General features: G+C 41.6%; 2 protein-coding genes across 2 annotated transcripts in view; one reads left to right on the top strand and one right to left on the bottom strand.

Annotated features, from left to right (window-relative positions):
* LOC141760961 (bolA-like protein 2) overlaps positions 1-26,804 on the bottom strand; it is a 246,952-nt gene that overhangs the window by 133,490 nt on the left and 86,658 nt on the right. The window lies entirely within an intron of this gene.
* The window catches only part of adam19a (ADAM metallopeptidase domain 19a), a 169,445-nt gene that overhangs the window by 61,501 nt on the left and 81,140 nt on the right, over positions 1-26,804 (top strand). Inside the window, exon 3 of the mRNA XM_074624422.1 lies at positions 15,318-15,394. Coding sequence (XP_074480523.1) covers positions 15,318-15,394 — 77 coding nt within the window. The remainder of the gene's footprint in view (positions 1-15,317; positions 15,395-26,804) is intronic.

The raw sequence follows: 26,804 nt of genomic DNA, 5'->3' as shown, positions 1-26,804 counted from the left end.
TCAAACCTTGACCCTGAAGGCGAAGCAGCTTTAAAGCGATGTCCACATCCTGCAGGTCAACTCTGTATTATAACACACAGATAAATTGTGCTATAAACTTCTGACTTCCCAAGGAAGATATCAGGCCCAGTGTAGATGTCAAGAAAATGGTCTATTTCCCCTGGGGAGCAGGCAATTTTAGCAGAATGATTGAGTAATTTCTGTCCTGCCTCTCACAACCAACTTGTGCTACAGCAGACCGTGTCGGTTCTAAATTAATGCACCGCTTTAACATAGAATCACATTACTGCGTGTAATGTGAAAGCGGTTGCTCAAAGTGATGAACACACTAGAGGTCTTCTCTAGCAGGTTCTCTCAGTTTCTAGGAACCAAAGTCAAACCCAGGACTTACGTCGTCAGCCTGGTCCAAAACGATATCAAGTCTAATAAGAATGTCCTGTTACCATGGTTTTTATATCCCTGAAACGATGATATCAAATTGTGTAAGACTCAGAGTAGATGCACTGTACAGTACTACTTGTCATGTTTCCATTCAATTGTCCAGTGAATTTTAAGCAAACTTTTGAAATGTCGCAGAAAAGAAATGCGCATTTCCATCAACTGGTTTGGAGCCAATAAACTCGTCTACACTGAGTGTGGTCAAAAGTTGGCGCTATAGGCTAAGCATGGCTGTAATCTACCAGTAAACAGAGTAGAAGAAGAAGTAGTGGTTGCGAACCGGAAACAAAACAAGTCGGCTTGGCCGTCTAACCATCTAGAAAAATGCAGAGAGGTCTTCAGGAATTTGATTCAATTGGGAAAGTTTCAATAGTTCTTTCATGTCAGCTAGTATTGGCCATGTTTCATGCTGTCTGGACACGGAGACAAACATTGTCTGACTCGTCAGCAGAGACAGCTGATGGAGCGCAACTGAGGACGTTTTATGGAATTTTTCCGTTTCCATATAGTTTAGAAAAATATGTGAATGGAAACACGGTTACTGACTATTGTCTGCATTTTTTAAGTTCGCCTTCCTGAATGTTGGACAGTCCTGAAAATATCTATATATGGCATGCCCATATAAGATGCTATAAGCCTTTAAATAAAGGAATGAATACCAAGCAGCCAAGGTTTCAAAAAGTTAAAGCACAAGATGATCCAGCATCAGCTTTCCAACCAAATTGCTATCAGCAAAGTTTGCCGCCTGCTCACTTAAGAGCACTGCTGTTGAATATGTCTATCTCTGGGGTTTTGGTAGCAGCAGGTAATGCAGCTGACTTTAAGTAGCCCACGTTATTGATCGGTAAATATGTTCAAGGTAAAAGTGGCGAGGTGTGTTAGGATAAAGTAAACAGACCAAAGGACAGCACAGCTATTTTCATATTAGCCTGAATGCAGAACGCTCTATCAACGGCTCACACTTAGTCCTCCTAACAAGCTCTTTATTTTTAAATGGCTTTGGAGGAGTGTAGTTTATGGCGCCCGGCTCCAGGTGAATATTAAATAGGTAAACACAGGAGCTCTAATGCAAAGAGGATATCTAAAAAGTTGCAAACAAAGAGCCCTCCATTTCTCATATCAGCATTCATCCAGCCGCCCACATCCATTCCCAAAAAACATTTCATGCTGCTGAAGAATGAGGAGATGCTAAGCGCTGTGAGTGGGGAGCGACTCACTTCTTAGCTGATAAATTAACCTCAAGGAGCGCATCTTAACTTCTGTTTTTCATGGTGCTCAGGTAACGGAGTGCACAAACACAAAGAAGACTTTATAGAAGAGTGGAGGCACTTTGCCATTTTTTAAAAACATAATGTTATGTTTGTGTATGCTTTATTTTATTTATAGTGCACACAACTCCCATTCACCTCTTTACGACCTGCATTTACTACGGTACCTCAGTCCCATCCTTCTAGAAAGCTCTCCCATTACAAGTACAAGATGACCGTGGTTTAGACGATTAGTCACATTAGTTAGTTCGTCCTTGGACGGCGCAATTACATCTAAAATTGGGTGTATTTGTTGCTTCTTTGGGGGTGGGATTGTTTCCTCGGAGCCATTAGTCGTATAAAAAGGGATTTTCTTTTTCCTTAAAGGAGGAATCATGCTGTGAAGTTGCCCAGTGAAATATTACATGCTGAGCCTCAGACGGAGTGGAATATCCAAGGGAGAAGGCACGAAAAAGGGCCTTTTTTTGGCTCCAATGGATTTGATTTATATGGAAATCATTTTGTATGAAATTATACTTCTGACTCCCCGTGTTGTGAAGTAAAGTCGTTTTGATGATTGAGGCTTGAACTTGAATACAATGCTGGCATGATAAACTGACTTTACAATAGAGCTGCAAATCACTATCCGGTCACACAACATCAGTAAAATGTCCTTTTTCTTGTAAACAATGTTAGATAATATGTTAATGAAGCACAGAGATCAGTCTTTCATCTTTGTCCTTCGTGGAATTCAGGGACGTACAATGCATTGATTCCTGTTTTTCCTTTTGAATGATTGTTGCTGAGGACTTGTGATGCTGTGATGAGAAATGAAACCGCTCTTTATTTGATGGAATCCCCACTTGGTCGCCAGCTGTGTTTGATGTCATTTAAATGTCATGGCATGTGGTAGTGGGTTTGTGTATCTGATGGCACATTAGTTGGTAGAGTAAAGCTGTTGGTATACTCATTTCAAAGTCAACGTTGGTGTGTTTTCAAAGGTCGTTGAATATGCAGTGCTGGAATGAATACACCATACGTCATTGTACTACAGATCGGACTGTTCACAGTAGGAAGGTGGAGTTACAGTGACGGCTAAAGACTAAAAAACAATAATACAAGAGGAAAATGATTTCAAAAAATCAATAACGTAAAAATGATCAAGGTCATGCCCATATATCGTAAGATAAGTCGATAACGTAAAAATGATCAATGTCATGCCCATATATTGTACGATAAGTCGATAACGTAAAAATGATCAAGGTCATGCCCATGTATCGTACGATAAGTCTATAACGTAAAAATGATCAATGTCATGCCCATGTATCGTACGATAAGTCTATAACGTAAAAATTATCAATGTCATGCCCATATATTGTATGATAAGTCGATAACGTAAAAGTGATTTAGGCCACGCTCATAGATTGTGCGATAACGCAATAACATAAAAATGATCAAGGTCATGCCCATATATCGTACAATAAGTCGATAACATAAAAATGATCACGGTCATGCCCATATATCGTAAGATAACTCGATAACGTAAAAATTATCGAGGTCACGCCCATATATCGTACAATAAGTCGATAACGTAAAAATGATCAAGGTCATGCCCATATATCGTACGATAAGTCGATAACGTAAAAATGATCAAGGTCATGCCCATATATTGTACGATAAGTGGATTATTGTGACAGGCCTAGCTGTGATAGACTTCAGATTCCTTCCGACCCCACACAGGATGAGAGGGTATAGATAATGGATGGATGGAAGTTTAACAGACAGTTATCATTTGCATTTCTATAATATTCTTAGGACATTGTGAATGAGGTTGAATGAGCTTCCCGGTCTTGGTCTGATTCAGAGAATCGATCTCTTTCATCTTGGTGATGATGGGCTCATCTAGAGCCAGTGTCGAAATAATATAGTCAACAACGTAACCGTGCTCCCTACAAGTCAACACACAGAACTAAACACATGACATTGTTTCCCAGTGGCAGGCATCGAGGTGAGGAGAAAAAGGACTGCAAAGCAACTGCAATCCCACCAATACTGGCTGTGAGAAGTCGCTGCTGTGGTGATAGACTGTAATATGCTGTTGGACTTGTTGTGAAGCCTTGTCGATCTTCCCCAGGTGGCACCTTGTATTGTTGTCCAGTAGGAGAGCAGCATCACAAAAAGCTTTTTCCACATCTTACTCAAAGAATTACCTTTGATTGTAAATTGTTCTCTCCAACTGGGAAGGCAGCGCGGATGGATCAGCCTCCCTGCTGCAGTCTCGTTATGTGGTCTGGACTGCACTTATGTACAGTCACGGTCAGAGCAGAGGCGGAGAATGGACTCATCAAAAGAAGAGAAATCTTGTGTGAATTTACTCTTCCAGCAATGAACTCTCATCTTCATTCCATCGTAGCTTTGTGAGGATTCAATCAGTGATAAATTATCTTTGCGAGCAGCTTGCGGAGACATGTCCCTGAACTCTCCTTTCCTCAATCACTTCTTTTTCTTTTCTGTCCCCAGCATCGATGTCATCTATGTGACAGACCGAGGCACAGACTGGAAATGCCTGTACTTGTCTTTACAGCTGAGGCCAAATTAACGTTCATTACAAATGTCAGTGATTAATTTTCTTCGGGGAGACAAAAAGCGTAGCGCTCGCTGGCATCGGAATCAAACAGAAAGCCTTCCCAAAAATCCAACCTCGCCCATGCTTTAATAAGAGAGCTGTGCTATGTGGTCCTTTTTGTTTGACACAGATATCCAGCTGTGCCATCACAATAAGAGGCATATCTCAATCCCTTCTTAGAGGGATTTCGTAGCAATTAAGCAGGCCATTAGTTTTTGTTATTGTTTGTTGCGTGGGAAATTTCTACAATGTGAATTCATAGTCTGGATCTGGGCGCTGTGATGCATGTGATTAGCCTGGATACCATGTCTGTCACAGCGTGAGGTAGCATCAGAGCCAGGAGATCCTGGCAAACATCAACACACTCCCAAACAGCCTTCAATCAGAGCAAGGACAGCTGTTGACTCACAACAGAAGTTATCTGATGGAAGCGGAGGATGCGCTGTTGTTTTTGCTCACTTCAAGTTCAACTTTTCCCTTTTGTCTGAGGGAACAAAGTGAATTGAAGCGAGTCATTTGTGATGCGCTGTTGTTGTACGTATCATAGAAACAGAAAGCTTGGAGGTAGATAGGTCAGAAGGCGTGTGTAGATAGTTGGGGGTGTGTATGGCACAGATACATTTGTAACAACACACACAACTGGGGTTTAAAGCCCATTAGATTCAGTTTAGCTCAGATTAAATGAGATGTTATGTTTTTATGTGCTCATAAATAAAAGTGTGTTAGATCTCAGTGAATACATTTAAAATACAATCGCTATTATTATTTCCTCAGTTCAAGTACTGAATCCTAAATGCCACAGAAAAATGATGTTTACTGCCACACCAACAATACAATGTAAGAAAACCTCATTCAAAATCATACAAACTACTAAAAGTCCATCCTTTGGTACACATTTGTTTGGACAGGGATTGTAGATTTAAGAAAAAAACACTTTTTATAATGCAAATTGCAATAAAAAGCATATTATAATAACTTATATGGTCAAGTATCATCATACATGACCACTTATAATGACTTATAACCAGCTTGTAATGTATTTTATCTGTCTATACCTCAGGAATTTCATTACTAATTCAATAAATGAATAGTGTATATGAAATAACCACACGGTAAAGCCTAATTTTGTATACTCCTGTGTGAATTAAATACATGACAAGTGAAAAGTACTGAGTATTTTCTCATTTTATTAAGAACTTTAGTGCAAAATGAACATAACAGTTTCAAGTAAAGTTATAGTGGAGTGGTTCTATGGGCGCCATCCACAAGTTTAGCTAATGGAAACGCAAAAATACGAACTGAACTGGACTGCTCGGTGGAAACCTACCATTAGAGTAGCTTATAATCACATGATAATGCATTATAACAGTGATGATAATGCATGTTTTTAATGCGTTATAGACATGGGCGTCATAGAAAGCGTTAATCAAAGTTTCTTCTCAGAGTATTCAGAGACAGCAGAAAGGTTGTGATGGGTATTCCGTTGTACTGATACAGCGCTCCCATCCCTTTTTCGGCCTGACAGATCATTGGAGACTGTCGACACCCCACTTTGGCTCAGTGGGGGATTGAAGGGAACAGTAATAAGTACCTCGCTGCATGTGCCCATCCAACCACCCCGCCTCCACCTCTCCACGCTCCTCTCCTCTGCCTCTCAGAACAACACCTTGTTTAATTTTAGCCGCTTTGACGCGCATTTGACATAGATTAATTATAGAGGCTCTTCATGTCATTTAGCCGGTTGCATACGAGCACATTCACTCAGTACCAGAGGAAACGGTTATTCGGTACATCCTTTTCTTCTGCAACAAAAAGACTTCAGATCCTCAGCAGCCGGCAGCCTCCGTCCCTGCCTCGGCTCTCATACCTCTTCCACCGTCCTCAGCATCACTCGGTCCTCCTCCGCCCTCGCTCTCCAAGCCCTCTCGGGTCTCCGACGTGATTGCCTCCTCCTGTAAAGCTCTATCCACTCACACCTTTCCCGGCCCTTCTCCACGCTGCTTGACTGATCGGTAGAAATTGCACCGGAGACGACTGTAGCTCCTTCAACAATTTCACGGCCTAGTTTCACTGCGATAAGAAAAACAGTCAAAAAAGGGGAAGGAAGTAGTGAATGGTTCACAGTCAGTCATCACTGCAGCTGGAAAGCTCCATCCAGGAACCTTTTCTTCTTTTATTTATTGCCAGTATTTGGATGTTAGCAGATATGTGATTGAAAATTTGCTTTCTCAGTAGAGTGGTGCAGGAATGAGTCCTGAAACCCGGAAATGAGTTAGCATCTTAGCACTTCTGTTCCCTCGTCTCAAAGTTAATGGGTTTTTAGTAGGGCTGTCAAAGGCATGGACATTTTCAAAGGGGTCCCTTGACCTCTGACCTCAAGATATGTGAATGAAAATGGGTTCTATGGGTACCCACGAGTCTCCCCTTTACAGACGTGCACACTTTATGATAATCATATGCAGTTTGGGGCAAGTTATAGTCAAGTCAGCACACTGACACACTGACAGCTGTTGTTGCCTGTTGGGCTGCAGTTTGCCATGTTATGATTTGAGCATATTTTCTATTCTAAATGCAGTACCTGTGAGGGTTTCTGGGCAATATTTGTTATTTGTTTTGTGTTGTTAATTGATTTCCAATAATAAATATATACATACATTTTCATAAAGCAGCATATTTTCCCACTCCCATGTTGATAAGAGTATTAAATACTTGACATATCTCCCTTTAAGGTACATTTTGAAGGGATTAAAAATGTGCAATTAATTTGCGATAAATCGCACATTTTTAATTTTAACTCGCGATTAAATATTTTCATCGATTGATAGCTCCAGTCCTAACCAATCAGTAGCGAGTGATTTACATATCCATCCCACCCCCACGTCTCTCACATAAGTTTTACTGGACATTGAAGCTATTGGACGTAGCTAGGTGGTAGTAGAAAGATGTTCTTAATTCCATCTACGAAAGCTCTGATTGATTTTCTTTACAGCTGTCAATGAGCACACCACATCTGTTTGACCTGTTGAACAATTCATGGACATGATCAGCAATTCAGAGGTCTGGAAACATGCTATACCGAGGGATTTCTTTAAGAATGAGATCTTGTTCTACCAACATCATTTTTGCAAGATTTCTGGGTGTTCATGTCAATATTGAAAGGAAAATTCTGGTTTCATAAAGCTTGGGTCTTCATTTGGTGGTTTTGGCCCTCGTTACTATCTGTAGTGGTAAAACTGTTCTCATAAATGCTGACAACAAACAAACCCCCAGGTTAGCCAAACTTACTTGGAAGAGAAAGCAGAGACAAGGGGTAAATCTATTACACAAATAGTCTGTTGTAAAAGTTCATCACAGTTTAAAGACCCATTTAATTGCTTCCAGTGTTGGCTTGTTTCCAACCTGTCTGGCCTCCCGACTGCTCGTGTTTCTTGAGTTTAATGTCACCATGTTCTCAGATCTCAGACTTTGGTTACTACGATCATAACCGATGGGAGTGTTGGCCAAACCTATGAAAAGAAAACTTTTATTAAACCAGAATTATCCAAGGTCTCGTGGTGCCACTTAGGGGCAGCCATTAAGCAAAATTGCGTCTTTTAAGTGTGTTGTTGTGTCATCAAATGAACACGCATTAACCGTCACTAAACAACTGTTGCCTGGCATCATGTTAATGCATGAGATGAGCCGTAATAGAGCGTAGTTATTGTCACTGTGGCAACCCGCAGTCACATCAAAGATCTGAAGAGCGGCGCACATCATCCCATCTTTGCATGTTTACAGTTCATAACCCTGTATGATAATCGCTGCCTCTCAGGAGGAAAAGGGAGGATTGTCAGGGCCCTCTCATCATATTCTTAGCATGTAGATTAGACAAGCTTTGATCCATCTAATAAGCCCTCCTCTGGCACAGTGTGTGTTAGCTGTGCTTCACTGGAGCACAGAGAGGGGGCCCCGGCTTTGGAACTCCATCTGATGCATGGATGCTGCTGTCTTCATCCTCTACTCCATGTCTATCCTCAGCCCCGAGCAGATAAGCATCGAAGGCACGACCCAATTCAACAACTCTCCTTTCTTGTGCCGTCTCTTTGGCTTCCTCTTGTCCTGTTGTTTTCTCACCATCGATTTGTCTTTTCCTGTTTCTTTGTTGTCTCGCCTTCTGTTTCTCTTTCGGTGTCTCTCCGACTGTCTCTTTCCATCAAGTGAGCCTTTTTCTAACTCCTTAACTTCTCCAAACTCTCCATCCCTCGTACTCGCCTCAGCCCATTTTCCTCATCCTCCACCTTATCCTCTAGGACGTGGCGCACTAACTAAATCCGAAATTGACTGACACTGAAACATGATGAAACATGTCACTACACACAGTTTGAATTTGCGTATACTTGATGCAGCTTTACGTGGCATTTTCTCTTTAAACCAGCGGGGGAGATTAAAGCTGTATACCCCGTAACCCTCCAGAAATCAGGAGTAGCAGCCCAAATCACTCAGAGCACAAACACCAGTGGCTGCTGTGAAAGATCGACAAATGTGGCTGAGGGAATGAGAGGCTTTGGAAGCCGTTTGATCAGTCGGCTAAATGTGCAGATGCCCCACAACAAACTCAGTAAGCGGAGCCTCTGAACCAATCATTCTGAAGAATGGACCCTGAGATGTTAGCCCGGAGATATGAAGAAAGGCAGTGAGGTGGAAAAGGAAATGGAGATGCTTTTCCACCAGGCAAAGTAACCGGTCATTGGATATTTTGAGTTAGAAAGTCACACAGACGGTGAATCTGATGAATAGTTCTCTTTCTTAACCCCTTCTTTTCTGCGTATGAAGCCTCCACATTGAGGTTTCATATCAGGAATCTCTGCCTTTAGGCCTCAGTATACTTCAAAACAACTAGGTCGTTTGACAGTTGTGGGACCACAGCTGAAAAAAAAGTGTTTAAACTTATTTCTAATGGCCGACCTTTGAGGTGGGTCGAAAAGCCGTCTGGGGACAAGGAATCTGACTGAGATTAGGGAGGCAGTGAGGTGTAGTCAGGAGGAAGCTATGACAGCAGACATTTTTCCCTCTTGGCCATTAGAAATGGGTATAAAAAATGTTGCCTTCAGGTGTGGTTGGACAACACACATCCCCAGACAGACCCCCTCTACACACCTGGACAATTGCTGAATTAAAGTGAGTTATTGTTGGGTCACATTTTGGAAAGTTATGAAAATTGCTGGACGCAGACTCCCCCAATCCTGCTTTTGGAAAGTTCCAGATGCTTTTAGATAGGGCTGACCCGAATGCTTCAAAGCTTCAGTGCTTCGACCGTTGCCATAGTAATCGTCCTCCAAATCAGTATTCGAATGCTTAGGTTTTGTAAATTTTTTTTTTACATAAGTATGTAATAATATTGTATAAATCCCCAAATAGCCCATGAAATAAGGATTAATCAGGAAAAAAAATTGTGTGCGTCCCCTGGATGTGTCGATAGCGAGTTTACGGGTTGACGGGACGCCGGTAGTCTCGAGCCCTGATGGTACCTACTGTACCTACGGTACTGTAGAAAAACAAGTATGTCACGTTTTCAGAGTTTTGGCATTGACTTGGTACCAAAGTAACGGTTCTTGTGACATATTGTACACATAAAAATTGATTGAACTAGTTATGTAAAGAATGCAAAAAGAGAGCTTGAGAGAGAAGTTGGAAACCCGCTTACTTTCACACCTCAGCACAGCCCCATTCTAAAGGAGCCTCAGACACTGTAAGACGATCCAACAAGCACTGTGTTTGAAGCATACTGAGACCTTTAAGACCTCTCCTTGTCCAATTTATTGCCTTCTGGATAGTTCACACTTCCCTATCTTCCTCCTCCCCGTATGTAACTCCTAACACTCTTGCTACTGGCTGTCACCCGTCCTCTCCCTTTTTCACATTGTCCCCCCTTTTCTCACTTCCCACTCAGCACTCGCTGTGACCTATCGAGGTCTTTTCAGCTGAGCTGGAGGAAGTTTCACAACTAAACAGCTGAAAATGAAGCAAGAGAAGTGGAAGTACGTCTGCTGAGCATGTGTCATGTTGGACTGACAAAGTGGGAAAAGAATGGTCTTGAATTCATAATAGGTTGTTGTGTTTGGAGCCCTGCTCAGAGATGGGAGATAGAATAGCGGATACAGATAAGACTTGCTATCTCTCAGTCGATCCCACTTGATGGTTCTATTGTTTTTTTGTTTTTTTAAAGTTATTTTTTTGGGGGCATTTTCCATTTTTATTGAGAGGACAGTGGATAGAGTCTTGGAAAGGGGGGAGAGAGAGAGTGGATGCGGAAAGGGCCACAGGCCGGATTCGAACCCGGGCTGCCGCGGTCAGGACCAAGCCTTGTTACATGGGCGCCCGCTCTACCAACTGAGCTAACCCAGGCGCCCTGATGGTTCTATTGTAATGTAGTAAATGATTTCTCTACACTGTGACTTTTTAAAACTACATTATGTTGTAGTGTTTGACCTTAAGTCCTTGGAAATGTTTTTCCTTTCACAACACTGAAACTCGGGGCCTCATATGTCAAAGTGTGTGTAGAGGCAATTCTCGGTGTGTAAGAACTGCCAATTCTGCAAAAAACATTGACAGTCTTTATTTACTTTCACTGCCGCTTTCCACAATATCTAGGTATAGCAACTACAGTATGATTAAGGTTAGGGAAAGATTGTGAGTCTAACTAGCAGTTAGACTAAAGTTAAAAGAATACTTCACCCACAAAATGACCCATTTGTATATCATTTACTCACTGCGTGATACCTTGAAGTCTTGAAGAAAACGCAGTAAATCCTTGATGAATTCAAATAAATGGGGTCCAGGTTTAACAACAATGAAACCCTAACCCTAACCCTGAACCACATTTACTTCAATTCATCAAGACTTTTCTCCGTTTTTGGGTTCTCCGTTCACCGTGGAGGCTTGCGGGAAAAACAAAGTTTTCTTCAAGAATTCAAAGTATCACGGGGTGAGTAACTGGTATACAAATGGACATTTTGTGGGTGAAGTATTCCTTTAAGGTACAGTTAGGGTTAGGCGACTAGAACACTTAAAGTAAAGGGAAGGTCACGATGAATTTAAATCACAAAAGTTGATTGCAGGTCTGTTTTTCCTGCATGAAAATCACCTCCCTGAACTCCACACCCTTTTCTCCTCGCTACACGAGGAGCATACTACTTCCTGCATTGACGACGAATGTTGGCATTGAACTTTAAATCGCGAGGTGCGAAATTGTCCAATGTGGATGTAATTCCTTGAAATTCTGGGCTTGTTTGTGCACCCCCAAAATGTTATGGCCAATGACTTCCGTTTAAAAAGCCGGGTAGACAAACATTACAAACAGTGAGGTTGATATAATGCTAAATGAGGTTCAGCTAAACCACAATGTTTTGACACAAGTGGCTCAGAACCACTTCACTATTATTCACAGATGATAAACTAGTGGCTTCATGGAGCTGCAGGTGCTCAGCAATGCAGTACTTGACAAACAAGATGAAAACAAGGCTGCAAATTTAAAAGAATAACTTTTTAGTTTGAAAGACTTTCTTGGTCACAAACATACTCCTTTTCATTGAAGAGCACCAAAGCTGCTAATTTATATCTGAAATGTTGGATTGTCCCATATGTAGTTTGTACTGCAGTAACATTGAGGTCAAGTATGTCCTCGGGTGCCCATTGGAGTTTAAATGTCTCCAATTTGTGAATCGTTTTACCCTCGATTACATTACTGTACAGGATTAAAATGTGAGAGGACAGCAGCTGCTGGTGCCTGACGTACGGTTCACTGATGGCCACGTCCTCGTAGTGCCATCAAACAGCCGAACCCCGCTGAGCTCCTAGCATGTTATAACACTGTTGGTTTAAGAAAACTGTCTCTTTGATACTGTTGTAGGACTAGCAGGCATGCAGTGCCACTCGAGATCATTCTGACGGAGACGCGCAGTCGCACTCTACCTCGCTTTTTTTTTGGCAAAAGGATTTTTCTCAGCGGAGACAAGTGTAATGATTTCACGGTGCTTGTAAAGAGTTTATGGTGCTTCAGACTCTTGTCAGCTGTGGCGCAGCAGTCGTCCTTAAAGTCGAGATGAAATGAAAAATGGTCTTTTTTTAACCCTTTTAGATCACGTCCCCAGTCAAAGTTTGCGCCTATTTAACAATATATGCAAATTGTCTTCCTATAAAACAAAATATGACGTGTGCTTATGTAAGATAGTATCAACATCCATCCTTCAATCGATCTGCAACTTAGAGAGGTGTATGTGGAGGCAAAGATGCTCTCTAAGAATGGTCATGGCGTGAGATCACTCACAGTAGAGAAGCTAAAGACGGTCTAACTTCCGTTTCACTAGGACTTTAAAGCAAACCCTGTTTGTGGAAAAGCAGCACAGATTCTTTTGTTCTGGTGTACGGCATTTGCATATAGGACCAGTTTTACCTGGGAATGTATAGTTTCGTTGCCAATCGTTCAGACACAAAAGGGTTGTGTGGAAGTGGAAACAAAGTCTTCAGCTTGTTTTCTGGCTCTGGGATTACACAACGTTCTTCGAATCAGTATTATTTTGCAGAACTGCTGTTACTCAATCAGCAAAAAACATCAGAATTTCAAATTTCATCATTCAGATATGATTTCCTTTAGTCTAGTAGTTGTTGTGTGTACATTACATAACATCCATTACCGGCTCAGATTGTGTGTCTCATTATAGTGTATCAAAAAATGATGATACCAAAGATTGTTTACTTGTCTATAGGAGTTCTTTTCTGCTGCACAGAATGAGCAGTGAGCTCGCATATAGGGCTGCAACTAAAGGCCCAGACACACCAAGCTGACATCAAAGAACTAGAGAAGCTGAAGGCCGACTGTTGCGTCTCCTCACAACTCCTTTTGTCTTAACCAACAAGTTGCATTTGAACACGCTGCAAATATGTCTTCTCGTGCACTGTTTCGTTTAAGCTGAACAGCCAATCAGAGTGATTTCTCTCACCGACGAGCGCCGCCGCAGATTCAACATGCTGAATCGGCCAAAAAAAACTCCGACACTGGCAGACTAGAGCTGACTCTACAGGACACATCGCAAAAACTAGGCTGACAGACGCTCACCGACGGCCCCAAACGGTCCAACAGCCAGCCATCGGCTCGGTGTGTCAAGGCCTTTACAATTATTTTCATGATAGACTGATCTGTCAGTTACTTTCTCAATTAGTCGATAGTCATCAAAAACATGTCAGACAATAGTGAAAAATGCCCATCACAGGTTCCTAAAGGCCGAGTTAATGTCAATAAATGTCTTGTTTTGTCCGACCAGCAGTCCAAAATTCACAGATATTAAATTGACATGATACACACGGCAGCACGTCCTTCCATCTGAGAAGCAAAAACCAATGAATTTTGGCATTTATGCATGAAAAAAGACTAATGAATCGATTAGTTTTTTGAAGCAATATTTGTTTTCACATTTCCCCATTACACACTGATGGAGGGTAAATTGAATTGACAACATTTCAACATTTCTTCACCACCTGCTCCTCTCTACATCTGCAAAATGTGTCGTCCTAAATAGCAGAAAGAAAAAAAAGTGAATTTGTAAACGGAGTTGTTTTTTTCCCTCGTTGCAGTGTCCAGATAGGGAGCGTGAAACTGGTGTTTTCTCTGCAGAGATGCCTGCCAATAGAGAGAGAGAAGTGAGCTTGAGGTTTATTTATAGAAATGATTAATGAGCTCAAGTGTTTCTCATGATTAAAACCATATGGACAAGTTCTAATGAAATATATTTCCATATTGTTTATAACACAGTGGGCGTTGGTCAGAATTATGTAAGTCTAGATCCAGAACAGAAAACATAACGTCAATATTTATATAACACTTTGGTCCTTAGCGAGATATCCTGACAGCTACATGGGAAAATGACCCGTTGTGTTGCTGTGGCTGCTTCCCTCTGGTCTTTTCTCTGGTATCACCATGTGGTCAACATGTCCACCCATTGGCCCATTGACATCTTAATCTTTTAGTGTTATGCCGACCTTACACCAAATGACTTTTCAAGCAATTTCACTGTACATACTTCCATTGTCGGAATAAAATCACCAGTGTTTTGCTAAAGTTGGGGCGCAAATTTCAGGGACCCTAAAACACAATTTTTTTTTTGTTGAAATTACACCCAGTGATGGTTGAACACTTTTAACTTGTGCTTTGCAGCTCATTTCAGCTGCAGATGTGTGCTTGTAGGGTCAGAATGGTAAAATCTCCTCAATCATTTGGGTATAATGAACACCACTAAAGGCCAATATTGGGACTTAATAATATGCTGCATAAAGTTTATTTATCTTCCTACTGTTGAACACACGTTTTCTCTTTGGAAAAAGACATACAGTTAAGAATATATATATATTTGTCCACCATGTGCTATAGAACAATAATTTAACTATTTTGATAATCGATTATTAGTTTAAATATTTTTTCTTTAAAGCAACAATACCAACTTCTAAATGTTAAAGATTTGCTGCTTTTCTTTTTTTTATATATATTGATCAAATTATAGAACTTTTGCTTGGAGAAAACAACCAATTGTAAAACATCACTTTGGGCTCTTTGGGCAAATTGTAATGGGTATTGATTCACTATTTTGGACAATTTGCAAAAAAAGAAATCAAATAATTGAGAAAAGCATTAGCAGATTAGTCAATAGAGAAAAGAAAGGTTGAGTTAGAATGCAGTTTGAACATGTATTCCCATGTCTCTGATATATATATATACACATCAGAAAAGCATTTCTTTTGAAATACATTTTAGGGAATAGATGTCTCAAATGCATTGATTTCTCCTCTCAGGTTCCGTGGCCACTCAGCTTGAAATTAACTGCCTTCGGGCAACTTGTTGACTGTGTTACCTGCAGGCTTAACACTCAGTCTAAACAGTGCTGTAAATGCACTTTGATGCTTTTAAATGCACTTGAAGCAAAGCGAGTTCTTCCACTGCTGCGACCCTGACCTGATCCCTCTTCTTAACCCGACAGGAGGAGTACCCAGTCAGCGGGGAAATAGCGCTCTCATCCAACGACCTCCAACTGGTGCTACAAGTGGAACGTAATCAGTGAGTATTCCTTCTCTTTACTGCCTCGGCACCGTTAATTACCTCCTCTGTCTTCCACCTGAGAGGAGGAATTAATTGGGAGACGGCGAATGCAGAGTGAAGTGATAATAGAGGGCGATATCACAACGCTCCTCCTCTTCTCTCTCAGCTCTGTCTTGACTTTTTGGCGAGTCTGTGCTTCATCACAAGGTTACTAAATGTTTCCACATCTTTGAAAGCGTATTAGTGGATGGCTTTAGTAGATGGCTGTATAGTGCTAATAGCAGTTAGTATCCCAGTAACCCTGAAGCAACAGGGTTTGAGCTCTTATTCTGAATTTGTGAGGTCAATCGGAGGAAGCACTGATGCTGAAAAGGAAAGCTAATGTTCCATTAGGCACATTATGCGATAGTCACGGACAGTTGCTCGTCCATGACCGTTAAAAGCTTAGTTAAGGTTTCAACCAATGGCGATGGAAGCTTTTTATATTTGCCTCGAGAGAGATAAATCTGACATGGCTCTTGAGTCATATCTTTAGATTTTTTTTGCCTCTTTGTACTGGGAGCAGGGGAGTGTGTGAGTGACACACCTCAGGGCACAAAAGAGGAGCGGGGCTAATCAGAACGAGCGGCGAGTGCCATTCAAGGCCAGCAGAGGTTATGATGTTGCTGTGATAACATCACGGGGAGCTCCGTCTGCTGCGTGCACATTAGCCGTGGACGTGCTGAGACTCCTGAGGTTGGACCACTTAGCATGCTCATGAAGCCCGGGAGGTGGAAAGAACATGTCTGAACACCTCCTCTCTGTTCATCAGAGCGGAGACTCCTGACCAAATAGATCCTCGTTAGGCATACAGGGTTTTTATTTAGCAATCCTAGTTATGATAATTATGTGTAGAATTGCATACGTTAAACTCCCCTGGACCGACTTTACTGTAGCAGGTTCAGTTTTAAAGCTAGAGTGAAGGTACTGGTATCATATGAAACTAGAAAACATGAGGAATCCAAGTCAAGAATGTCAAGTCAATTACTGTGGTTCAATATCAGTTCGGTTTCAATTTTCTTTTTTCATATGTAGGTTAACGCGGCGTCAACGGTACAATGAAATGTACAGGATGAGAGAAGTAATAAAGGATAAGATAAAATGACAATAATAAGATTAAGAATAACATTAATAAGATAGAAAGACAATGATAAGATAAAGTCACAATAAGTTGACAAAAGTAACAACGTAAATTAAACTAGAATGGCACTCGGAGAGCGCAGACCTCCACCAAGGTGCGTGACTTTAAAAACAGTTCACAGCTCACAGCTGGCGGTACCGTGAGGTGGTCGGCTTAGTATTAACGTGGTGTGTTTCCGTGTAATGTATCGGCGGATGCCTCTCTCTTTCAGCAGCCTTGTTATGTCTGTATAACGTTACACTACGTTGTCTCTCATCCCGTCATCTAAACCTTTTTCTTTCTCACCGCGGACGGCCAGCAGCTCCCGCACACATCCACACACGTATCTCTCTGCTCTCAGAAGAAGGAAGAAGGCGGGGTCACGCGTCATCAATGCGTCATATACCCTGTGGTCTTAATGATCAGGCTGATCGGAAATTCTTAAAAAAATTCCTGAATCCGGATCGCCACCAAAATCTAATGGATTGTTCATTGTGCCACACCCCACCACTCCAAAAAGTTTCATTCAAATCCATTGCGAACCTTTGGAGTATCCTGCTAACAGACAGACAAACAAACAAACCAACGCCGGTGAAAACAACTGCCCAGTTCTCCGCCCTTGGCCTTGGCGGAGGTTATCAGTATCAGTTATCAGTTATCAGTAGTGATATATTACAGCTAAAAAAACTAAAAACTGAATGTTAATTTTTATTTTATTAGTTTTTTAACCAGTAATTATCATTTCAGTTTAGTTTACTATAATAACCCTGGCGTACACATACTGGATACGCAGGATTTCAGTTGTTTGGAAACAGATTGATGACTTGGAGCAAGAGAAGACAAATGGAGGAACGGACACAGACAGTTAGGCAGGCCGACAGGAGCCCTGAGACAATGGTGGCATACATGGAGGAGACGGGCAGTGATGAATGAAATGGAGAGGAGACAGAGTCTGGTGACGACACAGCGAGTCTGGGCCAGGGAGCCACGCTGTGTAACCCAGGACAGCCAGTTGGCAGTCGGTGCTTATTTTAAACCAGCAGTCCCCAGCGAAGCGAGGCGAAGTTTGGTCTGGACCAGCGAATGTAGGTCAGAGAAAAGAGGGACACATTCTGGGGAAGCGGTCGCTCTGTCGATGGAGTTACTGGGAATTTTACTGGAAACTGAGTTTATTTTATCTAGTGGGCCTCTTCCACTGGGACAGGACTGGAACATGGCCAGCGTGTTTGAAGGCCGAGAGCATCACTTTTACACTTATGTAAGGAGGAATAAACTACATCTGGTTGTAATAAAACAAGATAAATATTAAACAAAGATCTGACTGAAACGAGGAGGAATATCTTGTTATGATGGAAAACTGTTTTATCACAACAGAACGTTTTGTTATAAGGACGAAAAATATCTTGTTATAATAAAAGTATTTCTTGTTCTTTAGAACAAAGCATGTCATTAAAAAGAGAAAAACATATTGTTATAATAATGATAAACATATTTCATTATCACAGTAAAGTAACAAAGAGAACAAATGTGTAGTTATGATAAAAGAATCTTGTCAAAAGTCATTTAAGTTATCATTTAATCTGGTCAAGTCTTTTTTACATTTCCTAAAACACTGTTAATCTGAGTGGTTTATAATTAGTAGACTCTACGGTAACGTTCGTCTCCAGCACAGTTCAGCCAGCGATATTAAAGATGCTACAGCATGTGTGTGTTTCCAGAGGAAGCTGTTCTGTCATCTCCCTCTTTCTAACCTTCAGAAAATCAACATTATCATCCGTCCATCCCTTTTCACTGTCCTCTCTTCAGCAGCGGAAAACAGGTGAATCATATCTGAGAAGTGCTAAATCAAACTGATAGAGTGGTGTTCTCACACAAAGAGTGACTCCTTCACTTCGAGTTGTTTAAACAGACATGAGGGAGGAGGAGGAAGAGGAGGAGGAGATGGATGGAATGAGAATGAGCTGGGAATGTGCTGGGGGGAGCTGACCTACACACAGGTCCTGAGAAGAGATTGAACATGGTGTGTGTGTTCATATGTGGGTGTGTGTGTGTGTGTCATGGAATGCCAGCTGACGTAAGGCTCGACATGCCCGTGCTGGCTGAAGTACCCAGAGCAGACAGAAGACGTATAGTTTGTCGGTGAATCACATGTTTGTCCATCCGGCCACTCACTGGTTCCTAACTGATGGAATGAGTAACACACTCCAACAATCACTTCCGTGCTTGCAGGAAAGATTAACTGTGTGTTTAACGACTTTTCCCCGGTCGAGAAAAATGTGGCTTTTGAGCCAAACGGGGCTTAAAAAAGAATGGAAATTTGAACATCTGCAGTTCTATTACAAGCGGGCAACTCCATAATATGCTGATGAAGATCATGTGATGTGACTGAAAGCTCCAAAACAGATACTAAATAGATCCTATGATTGTTGTGTCCGAGGTCAAGAATGAACTTGGAATCTTGTTTTTTTTCTTACGAGTGTTTTCAGGTTTTTGACTGCGTCCATGGTTTTTATCAGTAAATGGAGCAGGCTCAGTTGTAAACACGTGAACTAAGTATGTAAACATGTTGGTCACATGTGGGGGGGGGGGGGGGGGGGATCGTAACCCCTTCCAGTCGCTGATGGAGGCTGTGAGATATGGTTGACAGCTGGTTGGAGCTAGTCAGGTTCAGGTTCAGGTTCAGGTGACTTGAAAATAGAGGATGACATCCGTATTGACAATGAGGTAGAGCACAGACAAAAGACAGACATACCAAAAGCATGACAAAGTGTACTCAAAGGCTTACTGAAATCAGGACCCAGCATAAAGAGAAGGCCACAAGAACAATATAAAAAACTACTGAAATATGAGTACAGAAAATACACAATAAAATGAGAAAAGGGGATAAACTTCCATAAATATGTGCAAGGCTGCTAGGACTTATTTAAGTGAACAATTGCAGCTGGAACAAAACTGTTCCTGTAGCGCTTTGTTCCAGGTGTACCTTGAGTTAGATTATTTTTTCAAGCATATTTATGAAGTTTAATTGGCACACATGTTGCATCATTTTCTGTTTGTTTGAAATGGAAAAGTAAACTGATTTCTTGTATACTAACTGCCAAAACAGTATACATGACGATTACTATATATAGAACAGTAATGCTTCATTTCCACTGCATGGCTCGGCTCGACTCACTGATGTGGCACCAGGTCCTTTTTCTCTATTTCAACCCGTCTTGAAACACCGACCCCGTCTCGTTTACTATGCTTTGTGGGTTTGACTTTTCTGCTGCGTCACCACCATTTATATATATTAGGGCTGTCAAAGTTATCGCAATAATAACACGTTAACGCAAATTTGTTTTAACGCCACTAATTTCTTTAACTCATTAATGCAACTTGTGAGTTTTAGGTTGTAACGGGCTCAGTTTTTAAAGTACCAACCATGTCACACTAGCTTGTCGTGAAGGAGGTTAAATAATGCTCCAAACTTACGCTAAAGTTTGGCGAGGAAAAACCGTCATGGTCATTTTCAAAGGGGTCCCTTGACCTCTGACCTCAAGATATGTGAATGAAAATGGGTTCTATGGGTACCCACGAGTCTCCCCTTTACAGACATGCCCACTTTATGATAATCACATGCAGTTTGGGGCAAGTCATAGTCAAATCAGCACACTGACACACTGACAGCTGTTGTTGCCTGTTGGGCTGCAGTTTGCCATGTTATGATTTGAGCATTATTTGTTATGATAAATGCAGTACCTGTGAGGGTTTCTGGATCAATATCTGTCATTGTTTTGTGTTGTTAATTGATTTCCAATAATACATACATACATACATTTTCATAAAGCAGCATATTTGCCCACTCCCATGTTGATAAGATTATTAAATACTTGACAAATCTCCCTTTAAGGTACATATCGAACGATAAAAAGTGTGTGATTAAGTTGCGATTAATCACGATTAACTATTTTAATCAATTGACAGCCCTCATGTCTATACAACCAATGTGTTTATGATTAAATTGTTTACTAAAGCACAACGTTCTTCATAGATCTAATCTGTGAACCAGATTGATGCATTCCCAATAAGATCCCCTCGGGGGGAAGATCCATCCACCACAGTCTCACAGAGTTATGACCTCAATGTTGTGTCAATTTTTCCCTGCGGTATTGTATCGAATATCAATATTTTACTACGGTGTTGTATCAAAGTTATAAAATCCAGTATCGTGACAACACTTTTAAGGAGTTCATTGTTGCAATTACACACCCTGGATCAAAGCCTGAGATATATTCTCCCATCGATAATTATTTCATGGAAAGCTTGCTATGAAGAAAGCAATTTCCTCATCCAGTAGGACATAATCTCATAACAGCAAAACTAATTCTTACACAGAGAAAATGAAACGGCCTCCTAAGGGGAAAAAAAAAAAAAAAAAAAGTCTATAATAAAAAAATTATCTGTTTAGAAATTGAACAGGCACAGTTTCAACTTATTGAATCAAGAAAAGCTTCTTCACTTCAGAAAGTACGAACATCACTTGCTGCTAATGTTACAGGTGACTCTGTTTACACAGCGGCATGTGTGTGTGTGTGTGTGTGTGTGTGCACAAGCAAGGAAAAGGAATTAAACAAACATGTACATTATTAAAGAAGTGCCAGCAGAGTAATCATCATATATTAAATATTAATAGCATCAAAACAATGGGCCATATCATTCAATTAGTTTGCATTGGCTGCTGGTGCTCAGCAGCTTTATCTCCTCGCCTCAGTACATCACACACACACACACAGCTCAGGATGTTGGCATTGCACTTAAAGAGCACATTTAATTTTAATTGCAAATTTTTCTGTTGAGGGTTACTGGATGAAGTGTAACCTCTTTCTATGTTAATGAAAGCCTTGATTACTCTGCCACCCTGGGATGATATGTAATGAAATGGGCAATACATGCACATCCATTGTACATAATGATGAGGCAGACCCCTTGCAGATGTGTCTAGTTGAGCTAAATGTATTGCCGTACTCCAGGCGGCAGTCCTGACAAGGTGTTAATTAGGACCGGAGTCCTCCGAGAGTCTGACTTCACAAAGACAAGTTTAGAACGAACGGCACTTTCTAAGCACTCTCCTGGCTACAGCCTTTATTATCCCGGTTCCTTCATCGATTTTTTCCACCCATTTTTTTGTGTTTGAACTCGGCCGCAGCCCCCCATAGTGTCTCCACTTTAATAATGATTAAAATCAATAATGAGCTTTGTTCTGTTAATCTGCTCTAATCCAGCTCGGGATGTCAGCTCAGACGGTGACTGGCAGCTCCGAGCCCAGCCTGCGTCCGCTTCCTTTTTGCGAAGGAAAATCCCAAGAAAAACCACTCCGATTCAGAGCTGCATCAGCTGGCAGGATGAAGGGATGAAGGGATGTGGGGAGAGAGGAGGAGGAGGTTGGTAGGAGGTTGGGAGGGGAGGGTGACATATAAGTCAGTACCAGGAAATTAATTGTCCTTCAAAGGCTGTTGGAGTGTGGGAAAGACGGAGATGCTGCAGAGGGTTAGAGAAGCTCACCGGAAACAGAATAAAACCTTCAGTGAAAGTTAGTCCTGGAGGTCAAAGAGGTTAAGGAGGAGAAGTAGATGTAAAGAACGAGTGAAGCAGAGAGCAGGTGGTGGTTTGAGCCTTGGGCTGCCAGACCTGTATACCCTGCAGACTCTGTAGTGTTTCCTGTTTGGCATGTGCTGAGGAAGTCGTGTCGGAGCAGATGTGCAGCCTTGAAACATTATATAGTTACTCCACATTTCTGCTTGGTTGCGTATCTGCAGAAACACACACACACACACACACACACACACACTCTCTCTGACATCTGATGCTTGTACAGCGCGGTCCTGTTCACCATTGTGTTTGTATCCCTAAAGACAGCATAGCCTCATCTGTCAAAGTGTGACCTTCTGAAACTGAACGCCTGAGACAGACCACGACCAAGGCTCAGGCCTGCAGGGGCTTTGTTGCCATCTCTCATTTCACTTCACGCCTGAAGTCCAGGGTGACTGATGGCCAGCACGAATCACACTTCACACACCTTTCCCACGTCCCCAGACAGCAAAGTCGTGCACCTCAATATAACTATACACAATCAGGAAGGTTCATGAAACCATTAAAATGTCAAAAACAAAATATAATCTTCCTTCGTTCCTGTTTTTGTTCCCTTCACTTGGTGTATATTTAACATGATACTACACACCCAGCATTTCAGGCTAATTGTTGCCATGAAAATGACCTTGAATGTTATTTGAACTGAGACTAGAAAAGCTGAGCCAGTCAATTGATGTCTCTTTCATTTGAAATTTCACAATGTCCCTAGATGACATTTCCGAGATCCAATTTCTCTCCGAGCCTGTCTTGTTCAATTTGAAAAACATGCAAAGAATTTAGCTGGCAGACTCGGGGGCCTTCTTTTAAACTCCTGAAAATCGATTGTCCTCTCTCGTATTAAAGGGAAAATACGCCACCTTATATGTGGATGTCTAATCAGTATTGATGGTAATTGAAGTCTATTGAATCATTGGTCCATTGGTAATTGTAGTCCACTGAATCTAGCGCAACCCGCCGTCCCTGCAGCCGACTGTTCGGCTCATTTAACAACTTTTGCTTCATCCACTCAGTCTTGTCATATCGTAGTAAAGCACTCCACACAAGTCGTACGAGGAGCCACCTGTATGACCAATAATCAAATGATATTTACAATTTCTGTACCGTTTGAGTTTTGCCTTTGTGAACGCAAACCTGACCAGTTGGAAAATTTAAATTATGTATCATCCTTGCATTGGTTTGATTCAGTAAACGGACCTTTAGGTGTGAAACCACCTCCTGATGAAGACCATGAGACGATGTTGAAAGCTCCAAAAAAGCTGGACCTTTGAGCTGAGATTATTTTGTCACACTATACTTTTGTGTTGCTCGGTGTCAGAGGTGTTGATTTCCACGTTCAAAAGGTGTCGACATAACGTCATATGGCGCCGTCAAGATGTCCCACAATGCACTGATATATTTTGTCTGATATTACAGCCACGTGTTGATTTGTTGTGACACATGCGCTGCATTGTGGAGATAAACCGCTGTCTCGTGTCCCAGTGTTGCTGATGCTCCAGGAAAGCAGCAGTTTTATAGATTGCTCGGCACAACCCAGCTCCTTTACCTTGACTGTATGTTGTCTGTGTGGCTCACCCAGTGTGCTACAGCATTCACTTCTGTTTGTCAAACGACACCATGCTAAATGATGTGACTTATGTTTGTTACACTCTTCTCAAGGCTGCTCAGGAAATGCTCAGAGCTTTGCTTATAGTTGTTGTTCCCACATAAACACAATGTCCACTGAAAGCTAAGATACTTTCTTCTTCTTTTCTTTTGTTCTGTCTCATTAGATAGACTCAATGGAAGATTCCATTTCGTAAGGTCATTACAACACCTTGAATTAAACTACGTATGACACAAGCCAAGAAGACCAACATATATATTTGCCCTGAGCAATTACCACTCCTTTTGTTTTCAACAGAAGCCATTAACCTTGATCCTGTGACAGGCGCTCAGGGAGCCGACAGCACACTTCACAGATGGGTGACGGGCCATGAACAGGCGTTGGGGCCAATTAGAGACAGTGTGACAAACATGGAGGGTTCGTGGTTGTCTCAGTCTAAGAATGTGACCAGGGCATGTTGTCAGGTTGAGGTTAGCTATGTGAAGTGTGCTTGTCAGGTCTCCTCTGCTGCCTGTCGTTGCAGTGTATTTTATGATATAGAGTGGGCCACACTTACTTAGAACTAAGGCTGGAACGATACACCTATCTCCTGATTCAAGTATTGCGATTCGATATTATGATTTATTGCGATTTTTTAAAAACTTTTTTAACACTAGACCACGGGAAAAAGTTGAATCATCACTTATAGGCACTTTTACTTTGGAAAATATCAAAATTTATACGGTAAGAATGTTTGATTTTTTGCATGTATGTAGTCAGAGATGTCCTGAAGTCAAATATATCAGTCATTTTCAGACATTATTTATTACATTTTTTCCAACAACCCAAAAATAAAATAAAAAAAGACACACAAATTAGTGGTATTTTCTTTTTAATTTATAAGTGACATGTAATGTTTTATATACTTCTGGTGAATAAAATCGCATCAATCTTATTTCCATGTATGTATTTTGTATATACAGTTCCCTTTGTTAATACTTTATTTTGAAAACCGGAAGAAATCACACGTTTATACTTCATCTAACTTCTCCAAGTCCGTCGATAGCTCTCCCGTCAGCTCCGTTCTCTTTATACATCCATGGTCAGCTCCATGGACGGCCGACTTGACCGCACGTTACCGCGATACAACAACATTTCCTGTCCACGACAGAGTTAGCATGCAGCTTTAGCCGCGATGTCTAGCTCTGCTTTTCCTGGCAATGTGTGAAACCCAAAGTGTTTCCATACTTTACTGGATGTGTAGTGTTTACCACGTTGGATTTAACATGTGAGGGTGCAGGTCGTATCCACGCAGACCCTCCAACGTTTTCTAATTTCTCGTTTTGGCTCGCTGCGGTTTGTTTTGGTTGATGGATACGGAACGGATATGACGTCACGTTACTCAGACTACAACAATAAAAGCGGTAACTTCCTTCTACCTCTGCATAGACTTAAATGAAGCGGAAATATCGATTCTGGCATTAAAAAATTGATTTCAAAATCAGCCTGAAACCAAAACAATGAGCTGAAAGAGGCTAAGAACCTCCATAGAGCCGAGAGGAACTGGTTGCCGATCATTCTCTGTGAGTCATTTGATCCATCGTCGATATAAAACATTGATTAGCGCAGCTTTAATAAATACTAACTATTGGTTTTATACATACCAAAGCACTGCATGAGTAATCATTTATCTTTCCTCTCTCTGCCACTTCTACGCTTCTTGTTGTCTCGTAGCAGTCATGTGTTTCCTTGATTGAGTTAGGTTGTCTGATGCGGCCCCTCATCGGGCCCCAGATGCTGCCTCTGTTGTTCCAGATGTCTCTTAGAGGACCAGGGAGGGACGCATAATTTCATTAACCGCAGCGCTGCCATTGATTTTTTTTTCTGTTTTTTTCCAGAGGCCATTAACTTAGCTAAACTTTATCTCAGGCCCAGGAACACGGTAATTACAATTAAAAGTATTTATATCGGGGGTACAGACAAACAATAAAAGGGCCAGCAGTGTTTTGATGTCGCTATGGGAGACGGCACCTGAAACCTGGGCTGCTGTCATTTCTTTGTTGTCTTATCGCCACCGTTGCCGCTCCCTGCAGCCTTTCCTACAGACGTGATGAATGTCCTCTCTCAGCCTCCCCTTTGTGTCTTTGAGGCTCAGCACAATATGCTCAGTTCAGAAATTCTCAAATGTTCAATTACCCCGCTTGTTTTGGCCTCGTAAGGCATTGAGCCATTTTTCTTTTGTTAAGAATGTCTGCGTACCATTCCTTTCAGCGCCCCCTTATAGCAGGACACTATTTATGGTTATTTAAATCAGGTCATGGTAGGTATGGCAATGTGTTGGCATAATCCATTATGCAAGCAACACAGGATAGTATGAGTTTCTGTTCAGTGGTTGCTGTAAACAGGAGAGGAGCAAAGAGAGCCCCCTCCTCCCTCCCCATCCGTCGTGTCAGATGTTTATCAGCCCATCTCAACTGCTGGTGTTGTGAACGCTCCCTGGGGCGGGAGGAGCCAGGAAAGTGGACTGAAGACTGAAGGAGCTCTGTGTACGCGGTCAGCAGGAGGAGTTGCGTGTAAACTAGTTTGGTCTGGGTATGTGTGAGTAATGATGGGTAAATAAAGAGAGATGATTAACAGCAGATGGCCATACTTAACGTCTGAGAGCGAGTGTGAGCGAGAGGAGAATGTGTTTATGCATATTTTGTGTGTTTCCTGTCAGTAGGGCAATGGGTCTCTCTCCCACCCTCCCCTCCATGTTATCTGCAGATATCGCTGTGCCAGCTATTGGCAGTAGGTCATTGTAGACGTAACCAGCAGCTGGGCTTGTTGTGCTGTATCAGCTCACCATTAAATGCTTTCTACAACAGACCTAAAATACATCAACGAGTGCAATCCTAATGAAGCACTGAGCAGTGTTTATACTGTATATTACAGATGAGCATATTGACTGAGGGATGAACTTCCCTGTAGTACATACTGTACTCATTGACTTAATGTATATTAGATTGACATCTACTGCTTTGTGAATCAGCCCAGTTACACAGCAGTTTGTGAAG

The sequence above is a fragment of the Sebastes fasciatus genome, chromosome 22, assembly GCF_043250625.1.
Source record: "Sebastes fasciatus isolate fSebFas1 chromosome 22, fSebFas1.pri, whole genome shotgun sequence".
In the NCBI taxonomy this organism is placed as follows: domain Eukaryota; kingdom Metazoa; phylum Chordata; class Actinopteri; order Perciformes; family Sebastidae; genus Sebastes; species Sebastes fasciatus.
Note: the sequence above shows the minus strand (reverse complement) of the source record. Positions and strands in the feature narration are given on the sequence as shown.